This window comes from Heterodontus francisci, chromosome 27, assembly GCF_036365525.1.
Source record: "Heterodontus francisci isolate sHetFra1 chromosome 27, sHetFra1.hap1, whole genome shotgun sequence".
Classification (NCBI taxonomy): Eukaryota; Metazoa; Chordata; class Chondrichthyes; order Heterodontiformes; family Heterodontidae; genus Heterodontus; species Heterodontus francisci.
The window spans coordinates 29132353-29148965 of NC_090397.1; the positions used below are offsets into that span (position 1 = coordinate 29132353).

Below are 16613 nucleotides of genomic sequence, written 5' to 3' on the forward strand. Positions count from 1 at the left end.
AAAGTGAAATTAAAACTAAAGCAAATCAGTGAAGTCCTGCTGATACTTTTTTATAATAGTTCTTGTAATAGTCTTGAGACTGTTTCACAATGGAATTAATATATTCTGAATCTTTACTATGAACATGACGTTCAGAAGTATATGTACAGTAATTAATGTCACTCGCTACAAAAATAGATCAATCTTGAGTATTGTCCTGTTTGTGTGAAAGGTTCTGTTTTAAATGGTGTTCATTCTATTCCTTTAGTTCAGTATAAGTTTTACATCTGTAGTTTTGACATCTTTTTGATTTAACAGTATAAATTGTATATTAATGTCACCTTCATTTAAAGAAATATATATGTTTAAGTGGAAAATTGAAGCTGCTGCCTATTGGAAATGGGCGGCAGTAGCTGAAGGTTTGGTTTAAGAAAGTGAAAAAAGTTAGAGGTTATTTGGCCCTTCAAGTGTTTCCTTCAGATAAACCACTTGGCCTAATCTGACATTCTTGCTTCCAAATTCTGACCACCACCTATAGAAAGATATTTTCTACGCCCCCTTTAATTTTTTTTATTTTCTTGAATTTGTACCCTTCTGTTATTGTTTCCACTGGTCAGTGAGACAATCTAACACTACTTAGAGCACTTCAGATGTTTAAAGAACACTATTAGATCACCCTCAACCTTCTCATGTCCGCTAGAAAATAGCCCTAACTTCTCCAAGTGGTCTAAGGTTTTATGCAAATCTAGCATTACATCTTTGCTTTTATATTCTACGTCTGTAGATACAGAAACACATTTTGTAGTGATAAATGGAGTTCTGATTCATTCCAGAATCCAGTGGCTGCTGACTGCTAGGAACATTCTGAATTAACATCAGGGCAAGTTTACAATACAGTGCTTTATTTTGGTGCTGATGTGAATACATGGCAGTGGACACTCTATCTGCTTTTGAGCCAGTGTATTTCTCTATTCATACACTTCTGTAACGGTGTGTCATGTGCAAAATTCCCTGATGCTTGTGTGCACTTGTCCAATATAGGCAGCATGCATGTATGTACAAATAAAATAAGCATTGAGGCACTCAGCAGTGTATTGCCCACGTGAATTTGACTGCTGAGCAGATTACAGATCTGGGTCATAGCAATGTTAAAAGAAAACTGATTTTAAAATAAAGCACTAGATTGCTGTAGACAGTCTATTTATTTCTATTGTCTTTTAGTGCATAAGAATGTAGTAATTACATTCCGTTGTAAATTTATATTTATAACTCCAGTTTCACTGTGGGGAAAAAGAATTATAGTTTTAATCCTTTTGAACAAAACTGTATCCAGCATCAGAAATGAGCATGAATCATTTGAAGACGTATGTCAGAGCACTGGAGGACATACTATGCAAATCAGGGCAATGTGCCATAAGTGTTTAGATGAATTTTCTTCTCTAAAGTGTGGAATTTGTTTTTATTGCTTTTGAATGCAAGTGTAACTTAAAGCAGGAGCCTTTATCATGGATCTTTCAGAGTCATTCACGAGGGGTCTGGACAGAGTAGATAGGGAGAAACTGTTACCATTGACGGAAGGATCCAGAATCGGAGGACACCAATTTAAGGTGATTGGCAAAAGAAGCAATGGCAACATGAAAAACTCTTTTGTGCAGCGAGTGGTTAGCATCTGGAATGCACTGCCTGAAAGTGTGGTGGAGGCAGATTCAATCGAGACCTTCAAAAGAGAACTGGATAATTATCTGAAGCGAAAACATTTGCAGGGCTATGGGGGAAAAGGCGAGGAAGAGGGACCAGGTGAGTTGCTCTTGCAGAGAGCTGGCACATGCCAGGCCGAATGTCTGCCTCCTATGCTTGTAACCATTCTATGATTCTATGAAATTTGGGCACTGGACTGGATTTCATGGTCAGCAGTGAAACAATGATGATTGCCTACAAAAATCCAGTGATCTCTCTGATGTGGATTTCCCCTGTCCTGACATCAGTTTAAATCTGGTGCCAAGTCAAGGGGATCTCCAGGCGTCCAGCAGCAGTGATGTCATCAAGCAAGTTAAGCACTTGGTCACATTGACGTGCTCTCACAGACAGCAAATATGGAATTTCTTATCTTAGAGAAATTTACACTCAACAAATATAGCATTACTCTTTGAGTCAGTGAAACTGTTTAGCAATAATTATTAACTTTGTCGACTGTTAAACAAGATGTATCATTTTCAAGGGCTTTCATGGTGAAAAGAAGAGAGTAAGAGTGGAAGTTCTTGTCAGTTCAGTGATTTCCAGCAGACTGCATTTTCGGGAAGCTGGGGGGAGGTGCTGAACAGCGTACCCTCTGGAGAAGCGTAGAACCGCTGACATCAACTTCTGGATTTCCGCGTTTAACTGCGCATGTGTGGACTTCAGAAGTTGATGTCACTTTAATAGGAGAAATGATGTGAACGCTGATGGTTTCATCTTTTTTTTAAGAATAAGCATTCTTCTTTATACACTTGTTTTATGGTCCTCCCGCTATTAATTGTTCATGGGTAACCCTTCACAATGTACTCAAGTTATTAGTTAACTAGCTTCTCTGTGAGTGCTAGTCCTTGAGTAACTTTCATTACTGGTCACTGTTAGTTTCTACTGCAAAATTCAGGTCGTTGTCAGTTAATTTAGCAGCGAGTTCTGATTAATACATTTCTCCACTTTTTAAATGTGGTTATAACTATCTAAGGTTAATCTTTTTTTGTAAATAAAGCCAATCTGAATCCACTGAGACGATAATGGAGGAAGAAGAAGCAAATCACATTTACATAGCATCTTTTTGTATTCTCAGGAAGCCTCAAGAGTGCTGCCAACTGAGCCAAGTTGATACTATGATCAGGGATGGCCTGAATACAATAGTGTTTGAGCATTAGTACCCTGAGCTAAGATCCCAGTTTCAAATGGAATTCACAATTACAGACTTTCCTGGAGGGTAGATTTCATTATCGTCATGCAGCTGACTGAGGGAAAAAGCTAAAAAGATCTCTTCTGCACAATGAACCAGAACATAGCATTAGGATGAGAAAGAGAGAGAATAAAATTTGAAATGGTTATCAGGATCCACCCCAAAATAGTAGCAAGTATATCTTTAGTTACTCAACAGCCATTTCAAAAGTAAACATGAATGCAAAAACTGATGTAAGAGTGTAAATATGGACAAATTTGGAAACTTATCTTTTTCCTAGTTGGCTGAAGAACATTGGTTGCCAATGGATAGAGCTACACTGAAAAATGTTACGTTTAATCTCTTCCTTATATTTTAAAAATAGGTATGGAATTGGCACGCAGAGGAATGCAAAGTCCTTGAAGGACACACTGAACAAGTGAAAAACTTTAAGCTGTTGAAAGGGCCACAACTTCTGTCCTGGTCCTTTGATGGGACTGTGAAGGTAAAGAATAAATAGTGAAAAGTTAATTTGTAATTTTAATTGGACTTCAACATTTAAAGCCAAAATAAGTTGCATTGTTTATTCTTAATAAAACTGTAAAGGAAACAGTTATGTAGGGAGAAGTAATTTAGATATAAGGTCCTTTATATGCCTCTTTTTTTTGCTTTGTTTATATATAAAATTGATGCAGTAGTTTTGGGAAATTCTTTAATGGTTTGTCAAACGGTATTGGCGTTGAATATTCAGAGGTTAGATGCAGCATGCAGGCCTGTTTACTCTGTAATAACAATGTGGCATAATACTGCTCCAGAAGAGAACCAACACTCTACCAGTGTAATTCTTTTCTGATTTCCATTCCTTACATCCTCATGGCCTGTCTGAACATTTGTCATTTGGGCCAGGATTTGAAATATTTTGTTTCAAGGGCCCAAGTCCACTAAAAGCTGCCAAACTCATTTCATGTAGCCTAACTACAGACAGCAGTGAGAGAGGGAAGACTTCAATTTTCTTATTTTGGGTGCATCTCAAACTCCCAGAGTTCAAAGGGTAGCATGCCTGACTCGCTTTGATTTGAAGCATAGCCAAGAGTGAGAAATCAACATCTGAAGAGCTTCTCTATAGAGTCCGTGGGTGGACCTTTGAAGGAATTGTGAAGTGGATATGCTGCACTGATGAAGTAAGAGGCGTACCATGTGCTGTAGCTAAGACTGAATTCGATAGTTATTTTGAAAAGACAGGAATTGTTTTATTTTTGAAATGTGCAGTCTGAATTTTACAAAACACTTGAAGGGCAAGTTTACATAATGAAATGTCAGTACAGCCTGTTGTTGGATGTGACCATGAATGTGACTCTGACTTGCATGTGGAGCATGTCAACTTACCCCACAACAGTTTCCAGGTTTGTCTCACCATTTCTTTTCTAAAGAACAAAGTTGGCTACGTTCTAGTTGTCAGGAACTGCTCCCAAATGTAGCAAACTTTGCTAACTTCAGTCCCCATTTATTTTGAGACATGAATGTACATTGTTTGGGACAGGTACTTTCAGTTTTAAGAGCATCTAACATTGTGTGGCTATATCCTTTGCTGCTTGCATGTTATCTAGCTCCTCTTCGTAGAAACTTGCTACCTGACATACAGTTTTCCTCCTCTTCCTGCAAGGCTATTGATGTGAAGTTGTTATTTAATTATTCTGTTTATTTGCTTAGGTTCCACAAATCCAACTATCATCTTTAAGTGAACCAATATTTGAATAAAATTTCTTAGTGTTTCTCTTAGCTTCTCTCATGACTTTTTTTTTCACCTGCTTTTGCTTCTTGTCAACATTTACCCAGTCCTCCTGAATGCCAGATTCCTGTATGTTTTGAAAGCTGCCTTCCTACCACTGGGATTACCCTTTGCTACTCCGCCTCAATGACGTACGACTTTAATCTGGCTAGAATGAATTTTGATTGTAGCCACACCAATATTTTTTAATCGCTTCCTATTTTTATCTTCTGGATATCCTAACCATTATTGCAATACAATTAATAAACATATTTTGTGACCTGTCCAGTTCTTCCCCTTTAAGCAACAATATTTTTGGTCACACCTGTTTTGCATTCCTTCATGAGCATCCCATTCTAATGATATCTCTTAATCAAAACTACTCCCCTCTCTTGTGTACTGTAGTAGGATCACTACTAAAGATTAGCTGCTCAAAAGACTGAGAAAGGAAGCAATTTTACAATTGTTGAAACATGGTCCTCTATTTTTGCTCTGCTGCTGTTATCCTATCTTAGTATCTGAGCAATTGAAATAGTCCTTAATTATTTATAGTTAATTATTCTTTTTCCAGAGCGCCTTGATCTACAAAGCCTCTTGTCCAGGCAATATCTAACAGCATCCACTGGTTTCTTTCTGTGGATGTGATGTTTACTGTTATCCCTATTTTATACCTGCAACCACTTTATGGTGCCTATAGGCAGTATCTCCCAAATGAAAATCTTGGTTTAACCAGATTTTTGATTTATTCAATCACATGTTGATCAATGTATTTCATGCAGTTGATTTAATTTCTCAGAAGCAATGTTCTGGTTCTATTGATAAAATCCTTACTGATCGCTGAACCAATTTTGAAGGCAGTAGAGGTTTGTTTTTATTTCTTTTCAATAAGAGTTATTTTTTTCCTCATCTTTTGTGTCTCTGGTTAAGGTGGAAGGTAGGTCAGTTTGCTCCCAGTCCTTCACTATGCTGCTCAGAAGGTCTGCCTGAGAGAAGTCAACCATTTCTTCAATCTTTTCCCCTTTGGTAACTTGGTTGAACTTTACTTGCTGCCTGAGGCTGAGATTGGGAACTCAGACTGTGGATGTAAAACACATGAACCAAAATAACTCATTTGTAGCAAACTGGTAACAGAAAACAGCATTTTGATTGTAGAGCATTGTTTTTTTTTTGCCTCTGGTTTCCTGACGAAAACAGCATTGGCAAGACCTGCGAGAAGGTTACTCAGTCAGTGTGTAGGCTGAAGGGACCAGAGGAGATTATAATCTAAATGGTTTGTGAAGCTCCAGTGTCTGTAATGTGTTAAGGGTGTGTTTGGCTAAAAGCAGGAATGTTCTCATTTTTTTTGTTTTAGCTTAATTATTTTCTCTGCTTTATGTTTATTTCATGAATAGAAAAGTAACTCTATGTGCTAGGTCATATAAAGAATGCATAATGCATGATTGTAAGAGGTTCCAACCAACAACACCATTGTGATATTCTGGACAAGATTTTATTCAGAACCTGTGTAACATGAAAGACTGTGACAAGCATTAAAAACTTCAAAAGCTTTTGGGTTAAAACAATGACTTTTAAAGTAATTGAAACATTATTTCAAACTCCCTTGTGAATTTGAGAAATATTGAATAAGTTTATGCATTATTGAGATAATGTAGACAGGAAGCAAAATTGACTCTGTTTATACTAAAACATAGCCCAAAAACATCAAAGACTGAACATTGTCAGCAAACCTTAAGACTTTTATAGACAATTACACGAACTAATACTTTGTGAAACAAATAGTCAATACATGCTAAAATATTCATCTGAAAAATGCATTATCTTCACTAAATTGAAATTTATGACAAAAAAGTCTCATTCCAGTTGGATGATCATCATCTCCATGTTTCAGAGTAGGCATGCAAGTATGACATTTGTGGACTTTACTACTTAAAATACTGAATGTGAGCAATGGAAACTGAAACTAAATGACAAGATTTAGTTCCTATATTCCTGTGGCTAGTCTTGGAAACATTAAAACCATGATTGGCAACCTTTGTAAGTTTAAGGAAATGTTACCTACAGATTGGCCCGGATTTTACAGTTAGCACTGAATGAATGATGCCAACCATTCATTACACTTGCACTTACCCACAAACTTTCTATGGGGTTTTGCACCGCAACTTGCTGTGATGAGAAAGCCAAAATAGCGTGGCATGCTCCAATGGGTATCTGAGACCAATGTGAACAGGGAAAGCAACTATGTGTCTCATTAACCAATCAGACTTACGAATCCTCATTGAGACACGCAGAGTCTAAACCAGGAAGTGCAAGTTAAATTATTTAATTCAATGTAAAATCATGTACAGAAAGCAAAAGAGATGGAAAGGAAAATGACATTAAGAAAGAGAGATAAAAAGAGACAAAGAAAAAGTAAAATGATTTAAAATCTCAAACAATAATTTAAATCTGAAACAATGAGACTTGTAAAAATTAATTTTCAGTGCCGGAGAGTTTATTTGTCATTAAGATTTAAAACACCATTAAAAATTCACAAGCATTTTCTGGCGATTTTAGTCGATATCTATTATGCAAGTACCGTGACTTCATGCCCTTCCATATATCTGAATGTCGAATCTTCCACGAGATACTGTTATAGCGCAGCTTCTGGAGGAGCAGGGCAACTTGGACAGCAACTTCCTGACTTCCGCATTTAACTGTGCATGTATGGATTCTGGAAGTTGCTGATCGATTTACTCCTTAAGAATGGTGAATGCTGATAGCCTCACCATTATTTATACTGCAAAATCCGGGACAATGTTTTCATAGAAGAAACAAATCATATGGCTGTATTTTTCAAGTTAGCTCTCATTTAACTAGTTCAAGCCTTTATCTTGGAATACTACTTTGACCAAAGGTAGAGGTAAATGGGCTCGGGCAGTGAAACTAAGGACTGATCAAACCTTATAATAATAATCGGGTTTCAGATTACAGCATAAAACCTGGTTATGAACCTTTCATTTTATTTCAGCACTAAGTTACTTTTAATATTTAGGTATGGAATTACATCTCTGGCGAGTTGCTGAAGAGTTACGATTGTCATAATGGAGCAGTTCTGTCATGTGATGCATCACCCAATGGCAGCAAAGTTGCTTCTGCTTCTGCTGATAAAAGTGCCAAGGTTAGTGTCTACCTTTGTTCTAAAGTCTGAACTAAAGATCTTGACATTAACAGTTTAAAAATTGTGGTATATGGTTTCTGTGTATGGGATACCTGGTTGAGACTGAAGGATTATAAGAAAGTCTTTTTAGGCAGTCCCTCGGGATCGAGGATGACTTGCTTCCACTCCAGTTCAATGGGCTCTGAGGTGGCTGATGAATCCAATGCATGATCTGCAGACTCTGCCGTTTGAAGGGCAGGTAGATGAGCAGTTTGGAGGTTTGTGCGCTCCTTCTGATGCCTTGACTTCACCTCTGCATGTTCCTGATGAAGTCCCTCGAGGTGTGCGATGCCTTCCCGAATGAGCTTTCTCCATCTCGGACGGTCACGAGTCACGGACTCCCACAAGTCGACAGGAATGTTTGATCTCTTCAGGGATGCTTTGAGGACATCTCTTAAAGCATTTCTGCTGTCCTCCTGGGAGCTTCCTGCCACAACCAAGTTCTCAGTAGAACAACTGCTTTGGGAGGAAAATATAGCACAGGATGTAACCCTAGTTAATCATGAGTGATGCAGGCTACAAAAGTGGTTTATTTTTGTGAATCATCACTTCTAGCTGTACAATAAAATGCACTTAAGTAAAGTCATTTCTTCACAGATTTTATTATTGATAATTAATTGGTGTGCCTGTATGTTTTGATACTTCTGCTAAGTCGTTAGATAGTACAGAACTTGCGAATTGCTAAAAATAGAGACATGTCGAAGCTTTTTGTCTTGCACTCATCAGGACAATACACAAGAATAACCAATATAAGGAAAAACAACTTATACTGCATGAGAAGAGAGTGCTGATTGGTTGGCAAGTGAACTCTGATTGGTAGAGGCATTGCCAAGGAGAATGCAACAGTTTAAGAATGCATGTATAAATAGACACGAGTCAAAAAGAAACAGTAAGAGCAACATCATACAGTGTGTATTTGTACCTGCGGCATATTCTATTGACATTGCAGTAGTAAAGCTTAATAAACTGTTCATGTGCAAGGTAATACAACATGCATATTATTAAAAAATTACAGCAACTATTTTGTTCTGAATACGGAGACAAATTGATTCTTACCTTTAGCATTTCATAGTGCAAGGAAATTAAAAATCTCGGTCAAGGTCCTTGGGCCCATCAAACTCAGCAATAATTGGCAACTTTTTAAATGGTTGTGTGCATTCTGCATTAATTTGTGTAATCTATTAACATGTAGAACATGCTGAATAAAAAGATTTTTAAATAAATTAATGAATATACATTAGATCAGAAGTGTGCTACCCCAAGAGAGAAGAGAATTTATTTTAAAGAGCTTTCTTGACCTGAATATTAAGGACTCAATGGTTATCCGGTCTCTGCATTCTACCTGCTAGTGTATCTTCAGCATTCTGATCAAAGTGAGAATGTTTAGAGCCAACATTCTCTTAAAAGACAGGAGCAAGAGTAACTATGTTCAGAATTTACCATCAGCAGGAATCACAATAAGTAAACCCCGAGCAACTTTACTCTGAGGATTGAGAGACAAAGGGCTGATTTTTTGGGGCCCCCGAGATGTGGAATGGACTGGTGATTGGGAGGCTGGTGCTGGGTGCCTGAAAATACCAGTGCTGAGCAACAGCGTGTCAATTTCAAGACATCAATCCCGGCACCAGCAATAATCACCAGGATGGGGAGGGCAGGGCAGGGATCCCTTCTCCTCCCAATTGAGGCTAATTAAAACTGTTAAAAAGCTCTTTAATGGGTTGTCAAAGCCAAAACTTTACATTTTAAAGGGGTGGACAGGTTACCCATGCCTTCAGAAACTGACTGGCTGAAGAAAGGCTGGTGAAGAGTGGGGAGCCAGTCATAGCTGCCCTAGGGCATCACCCTGGCCCCATAAGAGGGTCAGCAGGGCAAAGGAGGACTGGGAACTAGTTAAGGGGCTGCCATTGGTCCTGTACAGGTGACAGGGAGAGTGGGAACTCAGCGCACATGCTTTGATTGGGGACGTCATCCCCTGGCCTGGCAGGAGCAAGGCTGCCAAGGACAAAGGCATTGAACAAATATTTTGTGTCTGTCTTCACAGTAGAAGACGCAAATTTCACACCAGTGATAGATGGTAACCTAGGGGCTAAATAATGGAAGGAAAATAATATCGGCAGAGAAGAAGTATTGGAGAAGCTTAAGGAACTAAAATCTGACAAATCCCTGGGATCTGATGGCCTACATCCTAGGGTTCTGAAAGAGATAGCTACAGAGATAGTGGATGCGCTAACTCTGCTTTTCCAAAATTCCTTAGATTCGGGAGCAGTCCCATCAGATTGAAAGTTGGCAAATGTTATGCCACTTTTCAAGAAAGGAGGGAAACAGTGAACTACAGGCCAGTTAGCCTAACATCAGTCGTTGGTAAAGAAGTCTTAACAATGCACTTAGAAAATCACAGTATGATCAGATCAAGTCAACATGGTTTTACGAAGAGACAATTCTGTTTGACAAATTTATTAGCGTATTTTCAGGATGTAACTAGTAGGATAGATACAAGGGGAACCAGTAGATGTAGTATACCTAGATTTCCAAAAGATAAGGTGCCACACAAAAAGGGCTTATGGAGTTGAGGGTAATATATTAATTAGCATGGATGGAGGATTGGTGAATGGACATAAACGGGACATTTTCAAATGGGCAGGCAGTGTCGCAAGGATCAGTGCTGGGGCTTTAGCAACTTACAATCTATATTAATGACTTGTATGAAGAGACAGAGGGTAATGTATCTAAATTTGTTGATGATACAATGGTAGGTGGAAAGGTAAGCTGTGGGGAGGACACAGAGGTTGCAAAGAGATATAGACAGGTTAAGTGAGTGGGCAACAAGATGGCAGATGGAGTATAATGTAGGGAAGCATGAAGTTATTCACTTTGGTCGTAAGACTAGAAAAGCAGAATATTTTTTTTAAAAGGTGTGAATCTTTTAAGTGTTGATGTTCAAAGAGTCTTAGATGTGCTTGTTCAAGGAATGCAGAAAGTTAGCATGCAGGTACAGCAAGCAATTCGGAAGGCAAATGGCATGTTGCCCTTTATTACAAGGGGATTGGAGTACAGGAATAAAGAAGTCTTGCTACAATTGTTCCGGGTTTTGGTGAGGCCATATCTGCAGTACTGTGTGTCGTTTTGGTCTCCACATTTAAGAAAGGATATATTTGCACTGGAGGCATTACAGCGAAGGTTCACTAAATTGGTCCCTGGGATGAGGGGGTTGTCCTATGAGAGACTGAGAAAATTGGGCTCTAAACACTCTGGAGTTTAGAAGAATGAGAGGCAATCTTATTGAAACATTCATGATTCTGAAGGGGCTGGATAGGGTAGACATAGAGGGGTTATTTCTGATGAGTGCGGAATCTAAAACATGGGGGCACAGTCTCAGGATAAGGGGCTGATCTTTTAGGACTGAGATGAGAAATTACTTCCCTCAAAGGGTTGTGAATGCTCCATCATTGAATATATTTAAGGCTGGGATAGACAAATCTTTGGTGTCTCAGGGAATCAAGGGATTTGGCGAATGGGCGGGAAAGTAGCGCTGAAACCTGAGATCAGCCATGATCATATTGAATGGCGGAACAGTCTCGATGCGCCATACTTGATAGGTCTACTCCTGCTCCTGTTTCTTGTGACAATTGGACAGGCACCTGCCTAGAAGGCAGGCAGCAGCTGGCAATGGGGGCACAACGGTCAGATTTTGGGCCCAGTGGCGATGAGGGACAACACCCTCTGCAGGAAGGGCAGAACCCCTGGTATCAGGAGGGCATGGGAGAGGAAAGAGAGGCAATGGAGGCTAAACACTCAACACAGGGTCTACTGCCAAAATTGGAGCTACGTAGAGATAACCAAGAACCAGTGCTGTGGGAGACTGTGATTCTCCAGGCAGATGGTCACAGACATCTGTGCCCTCGTCACCGAAGACCTCATACCTTGCAACACTGGTCGCCATGCTCTGCCAGTGACCATCAAAGTCACTGTGGCCTTCGCGTCTTCACTTCTAGCCTGATCATGAGGGCTCCCCACCAGGCCTTCAGAAAGCTGCCTACTTTTGTCTGGCGGCTTCTTTCGGGCGTGGGCCACTTAAGGGCCTTGATTGGCCTGGGGTGGGTGGGCCGTTTTTCGCCGCCGCCGCCCTGCATTGTAGCAGGAGCGGGTCGGGAAGGGCCCCAACCGCGAGCCTCCCGCTTCATTTTACACCCTCCCCCGCCACTTTCCTGCTCTTTGGGGGAGTCGTAAAATTCAGCCCAAGGTTTCAATGATCTTGTAGTCCCTTGGCATCTATTAAATCTAAGTTTGAAATTAGACTCCATCCTTATTCACACAGTGGTTTCAATAGGATTTCAGTGTTGTCCTTCACAGTCTTTGGCATCTGTTCAGTGCATTACCAGCTGATAAGTTAGAAATTCTTAGTTGGAAAACTGCCTTGTTGCTCAGGGTAGTAATTAATTAATCAAATATAATTTATTTGGCATGACTGTTGCATGAGGAGAGGAGCCTTAGATGACTTCCCAAGAACTTCTTCCCAAGTCGAAGTTTCTGCCACAAGCAATTTGTGTTCAGTTTTTTTTAATCCATGTATTAATGCCGTAAGGCTATAGATTCCACTGTCTGGATATCAGATGTGCCTTATTGCCCTCTATTGACAGATCCAAGCTTATTTGTTAAACCAAGGCATTTTGTGTTCCCTGTGGATCATGTGCTATGAGGAGCCAAGTGTTGAAAGACTTGAAAAGTGTATTTTGTACTGTTAACCTATAATGAAAAAAATTATTAGAAAATGCTGAAGGTTATCTAGTCCGATCAATGTCTATGTTTTAAGACAACTTCAAAAACATGAATTCAAAGAATGTAGAGCAATCCTCATATATTTACGAAATGCACTGTTTGGACCTTTCTGCTAAAGAGATCTTTTTGTTAGATCCAGTTTGACATGGAATTATCCAATATGAAACATCTACCTTCCTCTTCAACCAAGTTAGTTATTCTCCTGTTATGTGGAGGCTGTGATAACTGCCTATCTGTCAGAATCACTTTCATTTGTTAAGTAGAAGCACCCTTCATATATCACTTTCCTTCTCAACCAATTTTATATGTCGCTTTCGCAAAACCTAATTTATTGCAAATATCACAGCAGCCTGCATATGATAGTTATCTTCTGAAAAAAGCAAACTGTTGGAGAAGGCAGCTAGGATCCCTCAGGTGGTTTTAGGATGATGCTCATATCAAGAAATTTCTTATATTGATGCCCATATGATTCTGTACATTGATGATCTTGGGTGTATCCAGTGGAATGTGGAGGAAGTTTCCTTTGAAAAATGAAGAGGAGTTTGGTTAACTATCACCAATAAAATAATTGTACAAATTGTGTGGTTTTTTAAAAACTATATGAATGCATCTGCCTGCAGAAGTCGTGTACATTGCATACTCAAAACTGGGTAAATCTGGTTGATGTATAAAATTCACTTGCACAAGTTCTAGGAGACTTGTAGAAGCAAATTAATTATGAACAACTTGCTATGTATTAAATGGTAATTTTTACCTCATTAGTAGTGAAGTACTCTTTCACCTCTAGAGGGAACATTCTATTAAAGGATGAAAGAACCAAAATAATTATGGAAGGAAAAATGGAATGAACGAAAAAATAAATGAAAAAAAACTCACGTCATTATCCCTGAAATAAGTGACATTTAAAGTGCATGAAAATTAATATCTCCTTATCAACTTTATTGTGATAACACTCAATAGTTACTAAATGTGACACTAGGCATCAGTATCACTGCAACATCACTGCGCATTTATATAGCACCTTTAATGTAGTGAAACATCCTAAGGCACTTTAGAGTCAATTAAGTACTTTTGACGTGCAGTCACTGTTGTAATTAACGGTTTTTTGAATGAAACTTCAGACAATATATTTCCTGTTTTGTTTGTACATTTTTATATTGTTAGGGCCGAGGTGGGAGGAGGTGGCACTTTCTTTTCTAGCTCCACATCTCCCCAAGTCATAGCATATTTTAAAAAATGTTTATCCAGTTACCGATGCAATCAATCATATACTCTACTTTATATCCCAGAATAAAATACACCAACCAGGTTTCTTTAATAAACAACAAAATTATCAGTTTATTATAAAACAAGTAAAGAAGCAAAGCATTAACACACAGATTGAAATATGAAAGTTCCCCTTTTTAAATTCCCCCAAACACACACTCCCTCTCTCTCTCTCATTCTGAAAAAATACAGAAATTCTCTCTGCAGAGGTCTGTTACAAAAAAAAAAGACAAAAAAAGAATACTTTGGCCAAATACTTGCTAATTCTTGAAGAAAAAAAGAGATATGGAAAGATGTCAGTTGTCCCTTTTTGGTCTGGTATCCCAAATACATGTAGACAGCTGTCACTGGGATCTTTCTAGAGCAGTTCTTTTCAGGCAATATTGACTATCAGTTTGGCAGACTTTCTAGGAGAAATGCACATCAGGAGTTTCTGGCAGGCTTTTCAGGAGAAATGCAGCATCAGTTTCTCTATTTCTTACACTTGATTCTCAGGAAGTTCTCAAAAAGATGGAAGAAGGTGAGCTGACGGTGGCTGCTCTCTTGACTGGTTTTCTTCAATTGTCTTCAAAACAGTTCACACCTCAACACACTGTCCAAAGCGAAACCAAAAGCAATATCTCAAGAGACAAGCCTCTTGACCCGTCACTTCTCTGTAAACATCTTTCCCAGGTCACCAAGGTTTCTGCTGTTTATTGCTTAAAGCACATGACTTCCAGCAAGGCTGTTTTTTAAACTACATCTCAGTGTCCTTTCAATGAACTGTCAACAACAAAGCAAAGTTCAGCTTCTATGAAATCTCCAGCCTTCCAATGAATCCATCTCCACAATTTAAAAATAAGTCCTCAAGACCATATACTTAACAAAAAATGTAGAAGCACTTTTATAACAATATAAGATGGTATTGATTATTTAACTATCAATCATTTCACTTTATTTCTTCTGTAACATAGTATGTTTTTTTTTAAAGATTTGGAGCCTGAACAGCACTACGCCTCTTCATGTTTTGACTGGCCACAATGCCTGTGTCCGGAGCTGCAAGTTCACTTGGGATAATGAATATTTGGCTACCGGAGATGACAATGGTGAAATCAGGGTACCTATCACTTACACTCAAGCATCTGCATATGAGCTGGCCATTGAAAATTGCCTCGAATCTGCACACCACTTCTGGTTAGCTTTGTCATTGGACCAAGCCATTCTGCGCTGAACTTTGCTAATGCACATTGCATAAGATGAAAGAAGCTGAAGGTGCAATAAATTATAGTTGAAAGTTGATACTTTTTCTTTAAACTTTTATTGTATAAAATATGAGACCAACTACCTTTGGGAGCAGTGCTCATTTTTCCTCCCCTCCCCAGCTTTAGCTCAGAAATACTATCTGACTGTTTTCTACACTGGCGTATTCATCGATTGCTTGTTTAGGTGTTTCTCTGAGCTCAATGGCAGGAGAGCAAAATTGACCCCGTCAGTATTCAACTGTGCATTGCTTTAATATAAATATAGCATGCCTACTAACTGCATTATCACAACCATCCAGGAAATTATCAGTGAAAACGTGCTGGATTTTGCTGCTAAAGGTATTGAAGTGGACTAAGTGGCAGAGTAGATTTGCGCAGTACTTACTTAGCCGTGGGTCCCAGCTTCAACAGGTGAACGAGCAAAAGATAAAGTTAATATTGGAATGGATTTTTTTCTGTTTCTTCGAATAGATTTGGAGGGTAAAAGATGGCTCTTTACTTCATGTTTGCCCGGATGAATCAGAGCTCAAGGATTCCAAACATGGAGGCTGGGTTACAGATCTTCACTTTTCTCCCAACAGTAAAATTTTGGTCTCCATTGGTGGTTACATAAAGGTAAGAACAAATAAAATGGCAGCTTTTGAAGTGCAGTATCAAAGAAACATTTTGTTAACAACTTGCAATAAAGTTTCTTTCTTGGGTTTTTTTTGTTAACTTAGCTGTAAGCTAAGCCAGAAGCCAAGTAAATGTTACCTATTTTCAGCTGGGGCATTATTTCAGCCTTGAATCAAATATTTCATGTTATTAGATGGTCAAATCTTGTGTGAGAATTTAATATCTGGTTCCATAGATATAGAACTCCTAAATGTTTAGTAAATTGTTTATTTGTGATGTATCCTTACTTATCAAAATCTTTTGAACCCTTTCTTAAAAATGTGAATAATATGATTTTCCATCACCATAAACCTTGCCTAGATCTATGCCAGCTTGCTAATACCTCTAAAGAGCAGTGGTTGCTTATGGCATTTACTAGGTGCCCACCAGTGAACTTATTGATGCAGTCCTTGTCCTGGGCTGTTCAGGTATCATCAGGAGATTTCAAATCATAATCACATTTTTGCTAACCTTTTATTGAGGATTTATAGAATAATACATTTTTTTATTCATTTGTGGGATGTGGGTGTTGCTGGAAAGGGCAGCATTTATTGCTCATCCCTAATTGCCCTTGAGAATAATAACAATTCATATGAATGCAATGTACATAAAAACACTGATGAATAAATGCACGCAGTCATACCCTCAGCAGTGAGAAATAACAATTCCAAATACTCTAAGGGAATTTCAAGAGATAAAGGGAATAGAAATCCATATTTTCATTAGACTCGCCTTTCTTGATAATTGTATAATCATGATTAAGTAAACTTATACCAAGCCATGATCAGGTGGTAAATGGACTTTCCCTTTTAGAACATGCATATATCT

At 38.6% G+C, this 16613-nt stretch overlaps 1 protein-coding gene across 5 annotated transcripts in view; it reads left to right on the top strand.

The window, feature by feature from the left end:
• Positions 1-16613, top strand: part of apaf1 (apoptotic peptidase activating factor 1) — a 334569-nt gene that overhangs the window by 138902 nt on the left and 179054 nt on the right. For all 5 annotated transcript variants that reach the window (XM_068059047.1, XM_068059048.1, XM_068059045.1 and 2 more), the window contains 4 exons: positions 3270-3389; positions 7684-7809; positions 14861-14986; positions 15603-15746. In XM_068059047.1, coding sequence (XP_067915148.1) covers positions 3270-3389; positions 7684-7809; positions 14861-14986; positions 15603-15746 — 516 coding nt within the window. The remainder of the gene's footprint in view (positions 1-3269; positions 3390-7683; positions 7810-14860; positions 14987-15602; positions 15747-16613) is intronic.